At 30.3% G+C, this 13,543-nt stretch overlaps 1 protein-coding gene across 6 annotated transcripts; it reads right to left on the bottom strand.

Moving 5' to 3' along the window:
• Positions 1 to 8,538: 8,538 nt before the first annotated feature.
• Positions 8,539 to 13,112, bottom strand: LOC111903704 (twinkle homolog protein, chloroplastic/mitochondrial). 6 transcript variants are annotated; one of them, XM_042897656.2, is made up of 12 exons: positions 12,511 to 13,111; positions 12,316 to 12,423; positions 12,073 to 12,224; positions 11,749 to 11,804; positions 11,550 to 11,601; positions 11,364 to 11,465; positions 11,200 to 11,280; positions 11,033 to 11,116; positions 9,847 to 9,893; positions 9,665 to 9,764; positions 9,443 to 9,547; positions 8,539 to 8,679 (listed from the first exon to the last, which is right to left on the bottom strand). In XM_042897656.2, exons 3-9 carry the CDS (start codon positions 12,124 to 12,126, stop codon positions 9,849 to 9,851), a joined length of 474 nt encoding a protein of 157 aa, XP_042753590.1. In that variant the 5' UTR covers positions 12,127 to 12,224; positions 12,316 to 12,423; positions 12,511 to 13,111; the 3' UTR covers positions 8,539 to 8,679; positions 9,443 to 9,547; positions 9,665 to 9,764; positions 9,847 to 9,848. The 6 variants fall into 6 exon arrangements, with proteins under 6 accessions (XP_042753590.1, XP_023755221.1, XP_023755220.1 ...); XM_023899453.3 differs by lacking the exon at positions 8,539 to 8,679 and adding an exon at positions 8,812 to 9,163 and having other exon boundaries at positions 9,605 to 9,773; XM_023899452.3 differs by lacking the exon at positions 8,539 to 8,679 and adding an exon at positions 8,812 to 9,163 and having other exon boundaries at positions 9,665 to 9,773.
• Between the last annotated feature and the right edge of the window lie 431 nt (positions 13,113 to 13,543).

The following is a 13,543-nucleotide window of genomic DNA, read 5'->3' as shown; positions in this document are numbered from 1 at the left end:
CATTTTTGTCATTTCACTACACAGGGACCATTTATGAGGTATTCAATTACTTTTTTTTAAATAAAACAATAAATAGTATTTTATATGCAAGGGGTCCTACCCTCTCTCTCTCTCTCTCTCTCTCTCTCTCTCTCTCTCTCTCTCTCTCTCTCTCTCTCTCTCTCTCTCTCTCTCTCTCTCTAAAAACACCATTAATTGCCAAATCATAAAGAATCAGTCCCCAAATTAGTCTCTAGTTCGTCTCTTTGATTCATTAACTGTCGTCTGCCACCGTTTGTTGCTGCTTCTTTTCGACACTTCTCTGTTCTTAAATTGGTGGAAAGAAAGAAGTATCGATTTAGCATATCTTGATTATTCCAATGTGAAACGCTATCTACACACTATACCTACCCTATCTGTCTATAAGACAACAACAATCTTCCACGATTTTTCTCTATTTGATTCTCCGATCCGCTTACATATCAATTGAACATTAATTCATTAGTCTAGACAAAATCCGACATGGATTCACCTTCAACACCAACAACAGAAACAAAAATGAAGTCTTTGGATATGCCACTACATGCAATCGGCTTTGAGATCGATGAGTTATCGGCACAAAAAGTAACCGGTCGTCTCCAGGTCACCGAGAAGTCATGTCAGGTGATATTCAATTTCCTATTTTGCGTCGCTTTCTCCCAAAATTGAAACTGAAATTTGAATCAAAATCGAACAGCCGTTCAAGGTGTTACACAACGGAGTGTTGGCGTTAGAAGCAGAGGCGCTCAAGTATTTGGCGTAATGTGCTTTTAGGTTAGATTCTCTGTCTAGATTGATGGTCTGGAAGTAAGCGACTCCCGTTGGATCGCTAGTTGAAAGCAAAACGATATCACATGGAATTGTTGCGCTTGTAGGAAATTTGATGATTTCTCCTAATTGAATGTCTTTCCATTTCTTCTGTTCGTATGAATTGTTCACTAGAACAGATTTTAAATGATTGTTTTCAATCTCGTTAGATCTGTGTCGTCTCCAGTCTTCATAAGCATCTTTCATTGTTGTAACTAATAACACCATTGTTAATGGGGAGATAGAGGCAAAACGCCCAAAAGCTGTAAGCTGTGGAAGCTGGTTTAGAACAGTGATTATGAGAGAGAGAGAGAGAGAGAGAGAAAGGGTGGGACCCCTTGCATATTAAATATTATTTATTTATTTATTTAAAAAAAAGTAATTGAATACCACATAAATGGTCCCTATGTAGTGAAATGAAAAAAAATGTCGTTGACTTAACGGCTAAATGGTAACGGAGTTAGCTGAAAGGACAAAAAGTTAAAAGTTTTGAAACCACAGAGACGATCCGTGAGGTTTTTGTAAATTAGGGACCAAACTTGATATTTTCGAAAACCACAGGGACCTTTTTTGAAGTTTTGTCTATATATATATATATATATATATATATATATATATATATATATATATATATATATATATATATATATATATATTGTAAAGACATTACGACGGGAGCAATTGCATGTATATTTTGCAAAAATGCTAAATGGGATTTAACACAAATATTTAAGTGAGAAGTTATTACTTCTTTTTATCAGAACTTGGATGGAGAGAGGGTACTGAAAATCATTCAGATAATTTTCTATTTAAAGTGGTAATTGTATAAGAATTTTATACGTGATTGAATTTTTGTTGTTGTGAAGGGTAGAGTTTGTACAAATTAGAAGTTGAAAGGTTGATTGTAGCTGGGGAATCTAGAGTGGACTAAAGTTGGACAGCTTGGATTGTAAGAGGGCTGAAGTGCTGCTGATTGGAAACTTGAGGTGCAGAGCTGAACTTTGGAGATCTATATAATTATAATAAATAGAGGATCATTTTTGTAAAAAAAACAAAAAAACAAAAAAAAAAAAAAAAAGAACCTAGGAACTTCACTCTTCCTCACTTGAGACTTTTTTAATATAATAAATAGACGATGATTTTTGCCAAAAAGTTAGTAACTTTATTGTTCTTGAGACTTTTTTTAATATATATAAGGGTTATTTGGAAAACAAAAAAACCTTAAAAATCATAAAAATGCATAAAAAAAATACTTATAGATCACAAAACTTTTTTTTGAAAATTTTTTTGAAAAAATCGCAGCTTTTTATATAAAATTGGTGAAATTTTTTTTTTACAAAACAAAAAAGAATGATTTTTTATCTTTTTTTTCAGCGAATCTTAACAAAAACCTGCGATTTTTTATAAAAAAAAATCCAACTTTTTTTTGTGATCTCTAAGTATTTTCTTATGCATTTTTATTATTTTTAGGGTTTTTTTTTCATAGAACCTAAACCTATATATATATATATATATATATATATATATATATATATATATATATATATATATATATATATATATTCTAATAAAAAATAGTTTTAATCTCCTTTTGACATTTGTCATCTTATTAGGTCTCCTAATTAATACATATTTTATTCTTCTTTTATCATGTGTCACCTTATTAGCCTTCTAATTAATACATCCCACTTGTTAACCTATTAATTCTACATTTCAAAATTCAAATTTTAAATTACCACTCTAATTATATTAAATTAATAACATAACATTAGAAATAAAATAAAATTAATACAAATTATAAGGTGATATAATTTACGTATTTATTTAAATTAACGATTATAATTTTATATAATTAAAAAATATCTATTAATTAATAATTTATTTAAAATAATTGATTAACAATTTTGAATTTTCACTATGAAGGTTTAATTAGTTTTGTAACCGTGGTTCCCACGGGTTATAAACTAGTATATATATATATATATATATATATATATATATATATATATATATATATATATATAGAGAGAGAGAGAGAGAGGTTCAAATGTTTTTGACAAATATTGTGTGTCTAAATGCTCCAATCAGAATTTAGGAAAAAAGAAATCATTAATTAAATAAAAAATGGTAACTTAGTCATTTTACATTTATAAACCAAAAATAAATGTTGTATATTTGGAAAATCATTAAATGAATATCACATATCCTTTTTAAATCGTTGTTCATCTCACTAACCCTAATCCCTGCTCTTTTCTTTTTTCGATCGGCAGGTATATGAGAGACCCGATTTCTTCTTCCTCCCTCTTCATCAGATCGCAAGGAAGTGGAGCCATAATCCCTCTGAAGCCAGTAAATTTATTAAATTCTTGGAGCAAGCACAGCCTGTAGTGTGGGTGAAAGTGTGTGTGTGTGTGTTTTAGATCAGAATCAATCCTGGGAAAGCATGGAGAGTTGGTGTTGGATGGAATTTTCGATTGCTTCCATGAAATCACGGTGGCGCTTTCTTTAAGTAGGATGACGAACTCTGCTTACCGGGTCGATACCACGTCCCGTCTCGCTCAATGACATATCAATGATTTTGGGTCTTCTTACCGAAAATCTGATCCTTTCAAGATCGACAACTGGAACTGGTAAGTTTCATTATTTACCCAAATAATATTGCCTTCTTTATTTTTTTTGTTCTTTTGTTATGAAGAAGCGGTCTTTAATTAGCAAACAAAACAGAGTACTGAAAATTAAAGAATGCATTCTTTCTAAGAAGTATCAAACAATTCCGTTTATTGTTGGCTTCAGATGGAGTGATAGAAGGTTTGATCTCTCCTGTGCTTGAATTTGAAAAAGACATTGAGTAACCAATTATTTATTTAGTGCCTACCAACTGTTTGTTAAAAATACTAAGAGACAAGATTTTGTTTTTCATGTTTTTCACAGGTTTCAAGATTGGCCAAGGGATAAGCTGTCATTATTGAGAATTTAAAGAAAGTTTCATGCTGCATACCAACTGCTTGATAAAATGCTTAAATCAGGTTTCTAGATTTTCTATCCAATCTTTTTATATAAGTTCAACTATTTTTTTGGCAAATATAAATGGTTTCTTCATAAAGGTTTTTGTTGTAAGTAAGGTGTTTAACAAAACTCTTGAATCAACTTTATTTCAATTGTATTATAAATTGTTTTGCAGGACCATGGAAGTATCAAATCGGTTAATTTTTTTTATTCATTTGATTGTTAATAAATTGAGAGGAAAAAAATTTGTTAACTTTTTTTTATTCATGTCTTTCGATTATGGTTATGGTTAGTTATTTATATGTTGATAATAAATTCTGCTAGAATTTTGTTGTTTTATTTTGATAAAATTTTAGTATTTTATATGTTGATAATGTATTCTAACATAATTTTACTGTTGCATTCTAACAGAATTTGTGATTGAAATGACTTGAAGAAATGATGGGAAAAGTTTGAAGAATGAATTAAAGAATGATCACACTCAATGTTTAAGAATGTTGTAATTTTTTAAGAATTACACTTGTTATTCTTTCAGAATATTGTTATTATTTAAAGAATCACAATTAATTGTTTGGTATATTATTAGTTCAAGAATCTATTTTGTGTATTCTTTTCAGAATGTATTTAGTAGTTTATGATTGGCATTATGTTATTCTGACAGAATATGTTAGAATGTAGTTATTTTTCAGAATATGTTATAATGTAGTTATTTTTCAGAATATGTTAGAATGTAGTTAGTTTTCAATAATATTCCAATAGAATAAAATTCTGAAAGAGCATCATTCTAACCAAAAAAATATTCTAACAGAATAAATCGGTTATTTTTACAAATTATATTAGAATTAAAATTGAATTAATTAAAAAAAATCATATTATTAAAATTAGGAGAATTAATTATCCATAAATATCCGAAAATTTCCTTTTATAATTGTAGTTAATTGTCCAAACTACCCTTTTGCTAAAATTTGTGTGATTATATGGTACATGTTATCCCATTGTAATATCATACACTCTCAAATCATGTTCATTGATAAATTTCATCCGTTGGTCCAGATTTGTGCATTCTGGCACACAATAGTTAGTAAAAACAAAATAACCTAAGCTTATATATATATATATATATATATATATATATATATATATATATATATATATATATATACTAGTCGTTTACCCGCGCAAAGCGGCGGGCGATGAATAATTTGTTTCAGCAATTAGTTTTTTTTTGTGCAAACATGTTTTAACAATATATTTCATTCGCAATCATATTATATTTCAAGGAACACAAGACATATAAATATATGTTATATTTCAAGGAACACAAGATATATAAATATTTCTATTGCTCGACATGCACCTGATAGCAAATCTTTGGCATGTTGTTTGTTGAGACTTGAGAGATCCAAGAGGCAGACTCCATAATGAAATTGTTGCAATTCCTCGTAATCTCTTCATTTTCATTCCTATTTATTCCCTGTTAAAAACATGATGATAAAAGAAATAATAGTCAAAGGCAGAGTAGATCCAACAGTTAGGATTTCAAAGTGAAAGAGATGCATGGATCTTCAACTCAAAACATGGATCTAAGTCCCACTGGAACTCTAAGTTAAACAAACACTTAGAGAGTTGGGTTTTTGAAAGATAGATACATTGGCGTTTGTGTTTCAGATCGTGGTAGTTGCCGGAAGCATGGATGAAACAAATACGTACATATAACTAATTTCAGATTAATCTCACAAATTAACTCTTCAGCTAATAATATCTCATTCCAACAAAATAATCATATATGCGTTTCTTTGATGCATAAGTTATTATACCAAAAGATATCAATAACATATTCATTTATAAGCTAATTGGAAACTTATAATGCTTATCTAATAGGAAGTTGACGATACTTGCTAAAAAATCAGAAGTAGAATAGAAAACAAAATCAAAATTAGAAGTTGTATTGATAATTGAAAATAAGAAAACTACCAGGAACCAAGGTTGGATTTGACAGAACCCTGATTTTCCATCGTTGTCTTTAATTTTTTTTTTTTTTGTAGTTTTTCTTTAGTGGCGACCTCCGCACACCTCCCACCTTTAGACTCGTTATCTTCTCTTGGATCCAAAACTCGTTCTAGACCTGATTAAAAAAAATATATGTTAAACACCCTTTGAAGCACTTGATCGAATAGATAGAGTGCAAAATATATTTACCATGATCCCTAACTACAAACTATTATCAATTTACCTGTTATAACACTATAATGTATGGGAAATGTTTTTTTGCAGGATCGAAGTCAGATCAGTTGGACCAGAGACGATTAGTAGCGTTGGTGGACATAAGGAGGCAGAGCGACTTTTTTGAAGATAAGGGGGGTGAACGAAGCAAGCAAGATTGGGTCTAGCTTTAAGGTGGGATGGTACGATGTAGGTGATTGTGGATGGTTGTAGGTGGAAGGAAGACGTTGGTAATATTAGGGCCAAGGGTGTGATGTCGTCTGATAGATGATGATGGATGCTTAATGGCGGCGGTATGGTGGTGACTGTTGAATTACTACGACGACACTGTATATAGGAGAGGGCTTGACCAGAATCGAGAGATATTTGTCATGATCTCAAGAGACTTAAATTAGGTTTATGAGACGGGTTGGGTCAAAAGTAACCAAAGAGTCAATGTAACTCTATTTTGACGAGGTCAAAAGTCAAAACCATAGAAAAGATAAGATCTTAAAGATAGATGATTTGAAATTTTAATATTATTTTATTAATGTTTTGTTATACTATTAGCTTAATGGTTTGGACGTCTTAAAAAAATAATATTATTATATTAAATCTATTTCTAAAAATAGTTAGATTTCTTTTATAAGATAGTATATATATATATATATATATATATATATATATATATATATATATATATATATATATATATATATATATATATATATATATATATATATATATATATATATATATATATATATATATATATATATATATATATATAAACTTTAATGAAATAGGGAAAATGCTAAGCTATCTAGTAACCAGAATTCGTGTAGGCCTTTACGGTGCATTTATGTCTTCGTCACTTCATGTTGGGCTATGTCTTGGTCTAGTTGGGTTTGGCATGCATCATTTAGGTGGCTTTCTTTTTTTTTTAACGGATTTAATGCATAAATATGTCCTTCACATTAAGTCATATTTCATATTCTATTTTCTTAAATTGTTAGTATTTTTTCCAATAAAAATCATATTTATATTAAAAATTATAAGTAATAAAGTATATTTTTATGCTTATATATTAATGTAAACTAGGAGATGAACCTGGGCTTTGTCCCGAAAGTGAACGTGGTCATTTATTGGTCAAATCATCAATTTACAACTAAGAAAATAAATAAAAACTCGATTAACATTAACAATAATACTTGTAAGCTAACATGAAATAATATAAGTTTGTTTTTACCTCTCAACATAAAACGAATATGACTTATGTGTTGCACAGGATGACTGCATCACCCACCGTTGTTGTTAGATAAGGTAAACCGCAACAAAAGGACAAAAAATCAGAAATTATGTAAAAATATTTCATTAAGTTTTAACAAAAATTCAATTTATCTAGTTTATTGGAGCTAAATTCAACTTGTTTCCATCCTTAGGTGGAATTTAGGAGTAATATTGAATTAATAAATTATATGCTATGTTAATTATTGTAACTTGCTTTCCCCATAATTTTCCTAATAATTATTAATGTGCTGAACAAATATTAGAGAATGCTTTTTGCTTTCATGTTAACCAAACTATTATGGGATTATATACATAAATTCTCAAACATGCCTTAAACAAAAAGACAACCCTGTGACTCTTTAGCTTAATAAGTTAACTAGATGAGAACCCCCGCGTTGCAGGGTTGGATTCGCCACTAATAATAAAGAAAACCAACAGAAGGCAGTAGAAGGTGTCGTTTTTGTGTGAAATATAGTACATTGCCTAAATTGTAGACACACTAAAGTACGTTGATATTCACTGTAATTCGCCCATTTACAAACATATAATAGTTGAATATGTGATTAAAAAATGAATGTACATCGTAGCAATGGAAATTGTATCGTAGTTGATATCTTGCTATAAGTTAATAACATCCACAAACATGATTAACAAATAACATTCACAAACAATCAATCTCATACATCAAAAGGAACAATATACCACGGTTTCCATCAACAACAAAACCTTTTCATGAATCATAAAAAACCAATGTAGCTGTTTCCAGAATTTGACTTTCAAAAGAAACAAATAATGGAACCGGTTGACATTTTTGTTTCAGTCAAATAACAAAATACATTCATTTATTTGTAAGCATTCTATTTCTTACAACATTATGCTTTCAGCTTTTTTTTTTCTATATGAGGGATTGTCATAAAAATTTCTAACCAATTATAGAAATGGAATTAGAATGCTATAATAAATAATTATTGAAAGTAAGTTGCTATTTTTTGCATTTTATGTTTTTTTATTATTAAAAAATGCTAACCTTTGATTTCATTTGTGTGCTTCAATTCTCTTGCAAATGTCATTGATGTGTAATTATAAAAAGTATAATCACAAGACAATTACCAAAATGGTATGTCACATGTAATAAAGTGACCATCTTTTTAACTTTTTTACCAAATGACCACCAATAGTGATTCTAGCAAAGCTGCCTCTTCTTCCTAAAAAACAATATATAAATATAAATGTATTAAAGTAATCAATTATTTAATTATACATTATTTCAGTTATGGGAAAGTAAACATATCACCAAAGCATTGAACTCGGTTTCATAATCTATGACAGTTATTGTAGAAGGGTCCACAAGCACTCCTGTTTTGATAAATATATTTATATTGTGAAAAAATTTAAGTAAAAAAGGAATCCACTAAAACATTAATCGTAATATATAATATAATATAATGAGATGTAACATGAACAACATAGCTATAGAGGTGTGTCCAGTAATATAAAGAATATGAATCGTAATTAATATAAAGATATATACTTTAACTACAAAACAGTGCAAATAAAAAGAAGATATACGAAGAGAAGAAGTCAAAACACTTTGCAACAAAGAAGAATGTAAAAGATACAACTACTGGATTATCAAATAATTCAAGAAATAATCAAATAATATACCACATGATATTTGTAGAATATTTTTCTGTGGTACAATACTTCTATTTAAGACTGATCCATCCAATAAAAGTATCTCCTCATTCATAACCTAAACCTGGACTTTATATTAATATTTTCCAAAATGAAATTAGCATCTTCTTATTCACTCTTCAAATGCTTTCTGTTTTGGGGTTTCCTGGAAAAAAGCCATTTAATATTATATTTTTTCCAAAATGAAATAATCTAAATTTATGGTATTATTCCAAAAACATATAAGAGAAAGCGACTGAAGCAATTGATCTTTTGTATCATCAATCATCAAATGATTTGAAGTTGAAGGGCTACACAGTTTTCATTGAATTTTCCAAACACCAAATGGATTTCGCTTCCACATTAGCATGAATTGCATGACAAAGTGTCAGCATTGGTCAATCTAGGGCTATTTATGTCTTTATCAATAAATTCACAACAATACCTTGTATAAATGAGTTGCCCTTTGCAAGCAAACCATATTTGGCACGTAAGTGGGGCATTTTGCCAAACATACATTGGTTTATTAGACATGAGCTCTGACATATCCCTGTAATTTTGAAGAATTGGATTCACTAAGATAAAAAACGGAAGTTGATTTACTTACATTTATATGTATTTTTCTTTCTAAATTAATGTATAAAGAAAGTCATTGTATAAGTTATACTTGGAATATAGTTTCTCAGCTGCAGCTCCCATGACAAGCCACATAATTCCATACTGGTTTATTCCTACTTCAACATTAACAGCTTCTATCCACAGCTTACCTGCATCCACTTACACAAATAGCACACACCAAATTACTAAAATTGCTTCCATGAATGTTAAAAAGCTACAGATATTACTCACAATTAGTTTTTGTGCCTCCACTTGTTCCTTTCTTCATATACCGATATCTAAAACAACAATAAACATGTTTATCAACAAATTTATACACTTGGAAAAAATAAATAATAATAAATACTCGTCAGAAAGATGGGAAAGTAATAAAGGAAAAAAGTAAAGAAGTGAATAAATGTTTTAGGTAGTTTAATTTTGTGTATAATATTAGTTTTTTGTTTGTTTTGTACATAAGATAAACCCTCTTAATAAGTACTAAGGGAACAGGGTCCAAAAAAATGACAGATACCTATTTTAGCCAATGCCATGTATGTGCCCTATTGCCATCAACTATTGTAGGCTCCATTTTCTAATTAATCGTGAGATTTGAGATTCGAGATTTGGGAATTAGAAATTTGTGTTATAAGAAAGTAAGACATAAATTATGACATTCATCTCTTCAGCCAACTTTTCATCAATAGTTATATTTCCATTGGGTTCTCTTACTCTAGATATAGGTACCATAGTTAAACAGTATAAACAACAAATTTTCGTTAAAAACTTTTAAAATCAGTAACTTTTACCACAAAAAGTGTATGCAGGGGCAGTTTGGTCAAAAACTATAAAATCATTAATTTTTTACCCAAAAAACAGTATATAGGGGCATTTTGGACAAAAACTGTTAAAATCATCATTTTTTAATAAAAAAAATAAAAGTATGTAGGGGCATTTTCATCAAAAACTCTTAAAATAACTATTTTTTTAACAAAAAAACAGTATGTAGGGGCATTTGTTCAAAACTCTTATAATAATTTCTTTTATCAAAAAAACAGTATGCAGGGTCATTTTGGACTAAAAAAAACGTAAATAACATGATTTTTTTTTACTAAAAGAACATTATGTAGTGGCATTTACGTCCCCCACATCCCACTTTGCATTGAATATGACAACATCTGATTTTATTTTGTGCATGTTATGCTTTGTAGATCTGATGAAAGGGAAAAAAAATACAAAAAGGTTACTTCTTACAGACTTTTGTTTCCATATATGCTTAAATGAAATAAATTTAAAACAAAAAATTAGTTTTTACCCCATCTTATGGTGTTGCGATAATGTGTCTATGGTGAGAAAGGTGATACTAAGTTAAACAATTGTCAATAGGGAAGAAAAAGTGACACCAACAGGCCTTGATATAAATTAAAAGTTTAAAACCAACCTGCCAAAACTTTCTGCTTGTTATGCTGCGAAATTTATAGTTGACAAGCTCACCATTTCTTCTATATGTATAAGCTATCACATTCTGTTTATACAAATAAAGAATTGTTCTTCAAAAAATGTAGTAAATTTATCGGAATTCAACATACTTAAATTATAGGATTATACCTTATCATCAATCATTTGCATAACAACATTTTTCTTCAAAATCTCTTCTGATATTTTTTGTGTAGCAAAGTATTCAATCAACTGAAACATTTAAAAAAAAAAAGATCATTGTGTGTGTGTGAGAGAGAGAGAGAGAGAACAAATTATAAATTATTGTGAAGTACCTCATCACCAAGGGGCTCTAAACACAAGGTCTCTTCACTTGGTTTTTTGGGAACATTGACTTTGTTGACTTCATCTTGTATAGAACCCACATCCGCTAAAACCTGTATTTGTATTAATTATATGGCAAATAATTTAATCTGTAATATTTAAAAAAAAAAGTGGAAACATAATTAAAGTGTACATACATGACCAGATAATCCACATTCAAAATCGAAGCATCTCCATATTGCAACTTTCCTGAATACAAAGAGGAAAAATAAGTTATTCATGAAGTTTGAGTGGATAAATAATCATGGAATCAAATACTCTTGGATTCTTTTTGAATTAAATGCAGAAAGAAGTCAAGAGCAACTTTAAGTGAACTAAAGACATAAGAAGTTTTACTCATTTTGGTTTTTATGGAATGAAAGAGTTCTCTCTTTGGATTGCCCACCTTTGCACTGTTTCAACAGAAGGTTAAATAAATTAAGTAAAAGCATTCAAACAAATTCAATATCTATTACTTCATCTCTTCAACATTAGGGTTACTTATAGCATCTTCAAAGTTCAAATCAAAGTCATTGGGATTAATAAACATGTCTCATCGCACTCCATGTTTTCCTCAAAATTGATGCAAATATTTAATTTCAAAACAAAAAGATTTCGATGTATGATGTAAAATGTCAAAGTAATTGGGAAAAAAAATCTAACAAATGAAGATATTCATACCAATGGACAAATTAGGAGAGTGTATTGGCCAGGGGTACAGGAATCAAAATTCATCCCGTTATGCTCAACCTTTAGCTTCAAAGCTTTATTTCCTCGCCCTACTTCATAAACACCATGTGCTTCCTCCTCCTCTTCGTTAAATTTCGCCAAAACTGGAACAAAATGGCATACAATTAAGCAAACGAATCGAAATTAGAATAGAATACGAAAGCATTGAAGAATAAGGAAGAAGTAAAGAAAAACCTGAAGATTTTGAGAGAAGATTAGAATTCGAATGAGGGGCGGAAATTTGCAACTGGGGTTTCGGGAACTCCCAAAAAGATTTATGGGTTTATTGGTTCTTTATATGTCCTTCAAAATCAAAATAAAGCCAAAACCTAAGCCCTAAAATAGAAACAAAGTAGAGCGACAGAGCAATAATACTTCAAAGAACAATACCTGAGTATAGATGCAAGGAGACTCGAATGCCTCAGGATCTCTACACACCGCATGAAGCGACACCGATAAGAAATCAATCGTGTAGCATTTCGCCCTCTCTGTATTGATGTCGAAATGTCGTTGGAAGCCACCGATCGGAGTAGAGAAGATGTGGAAGTAAGATAATGGCGCTCGGTTTATTTGAAGCAGATGAAGCAGAAGCGGATAGGGATGAAAAGAGTAGATAGCTGACGAAGATAATGTGAGCGGAAGAATCAGGAAGAAAAACCCCTAACCGCGCTTTCTAGTGACGAACGTGATGATGGAAGGGTTTAAAGGAGCGTTGGTAAACCTTCAGTCGAGTAATGTGGTGGAAGCAGCCCCTAATCACGCACCTCTCACCACCGATCTGCCTTCGTTTCCCCTCCCAAACACCTTTGAATCACCCCTATCCGTCGCTCCATTTCTCTTATGTTTCCCATCGGCCCTAGACCTCTCAAGCTGTCGTCTGCACCACCGCCTAAAACGGGTCTGGGTCGGTGGTGAAGAAGAAGCGAGAAACGGTGGAGACGATGAGTGAGAACAGAAGGGTAATTGAAGGAGGCGGTGACCCTGGTGGACTAACTATTGGTTAAGAAAAACAGTGAAAGAAAGAGAAATCAACACGTGGAAAAACAATATAGAAAATATCACAATATACCCTCTAAAAGAAACGGGCTAGCATTGTAAAAACAAACAAAGAATGAGGACCAAATCTGCCAAATGCCTAGGAAGTTCACTGTAGTTAAGCTAGAAGAATTTTAATATATATATATATATATATATATATATATATATATATATATATATATATATATATATATATATATATATATATATATATATATATATACACACTAAGGGTATAGTCCTTGTTTGAGTAAAGGAGTAGAGTGTTTGGATTAGTTTTTTAGCTTATTGTTTATAGCTTATTTGTGGTGGGAATAAGCAATAAGCATGGGGAGAGATGTTTATTAAAATTAGCTTATTTAGTTTAATAAGCTGGATTTTATCC

Source organism: Lactuca sativa, chromosome 8 (genome assembly GCF_002870075.4).
Source record: "Lactuca sativa cultivar Salinas chromosome 8, Lsat_Salinas_v11, whole genome shotgun sequence".
Classification (NCBI taxonomy): Eukaryota; Viridiplantae; Streptophyta; class Magnoliopsida; order Asterales; family Asteraceae; genus Lactuca; species Lactuca sativa.
The sequence above is the reverse complement of the archived record's forward strand: the minus strand, read 5'-3'. Positions and strand labels throughout refer to the sequence as shown.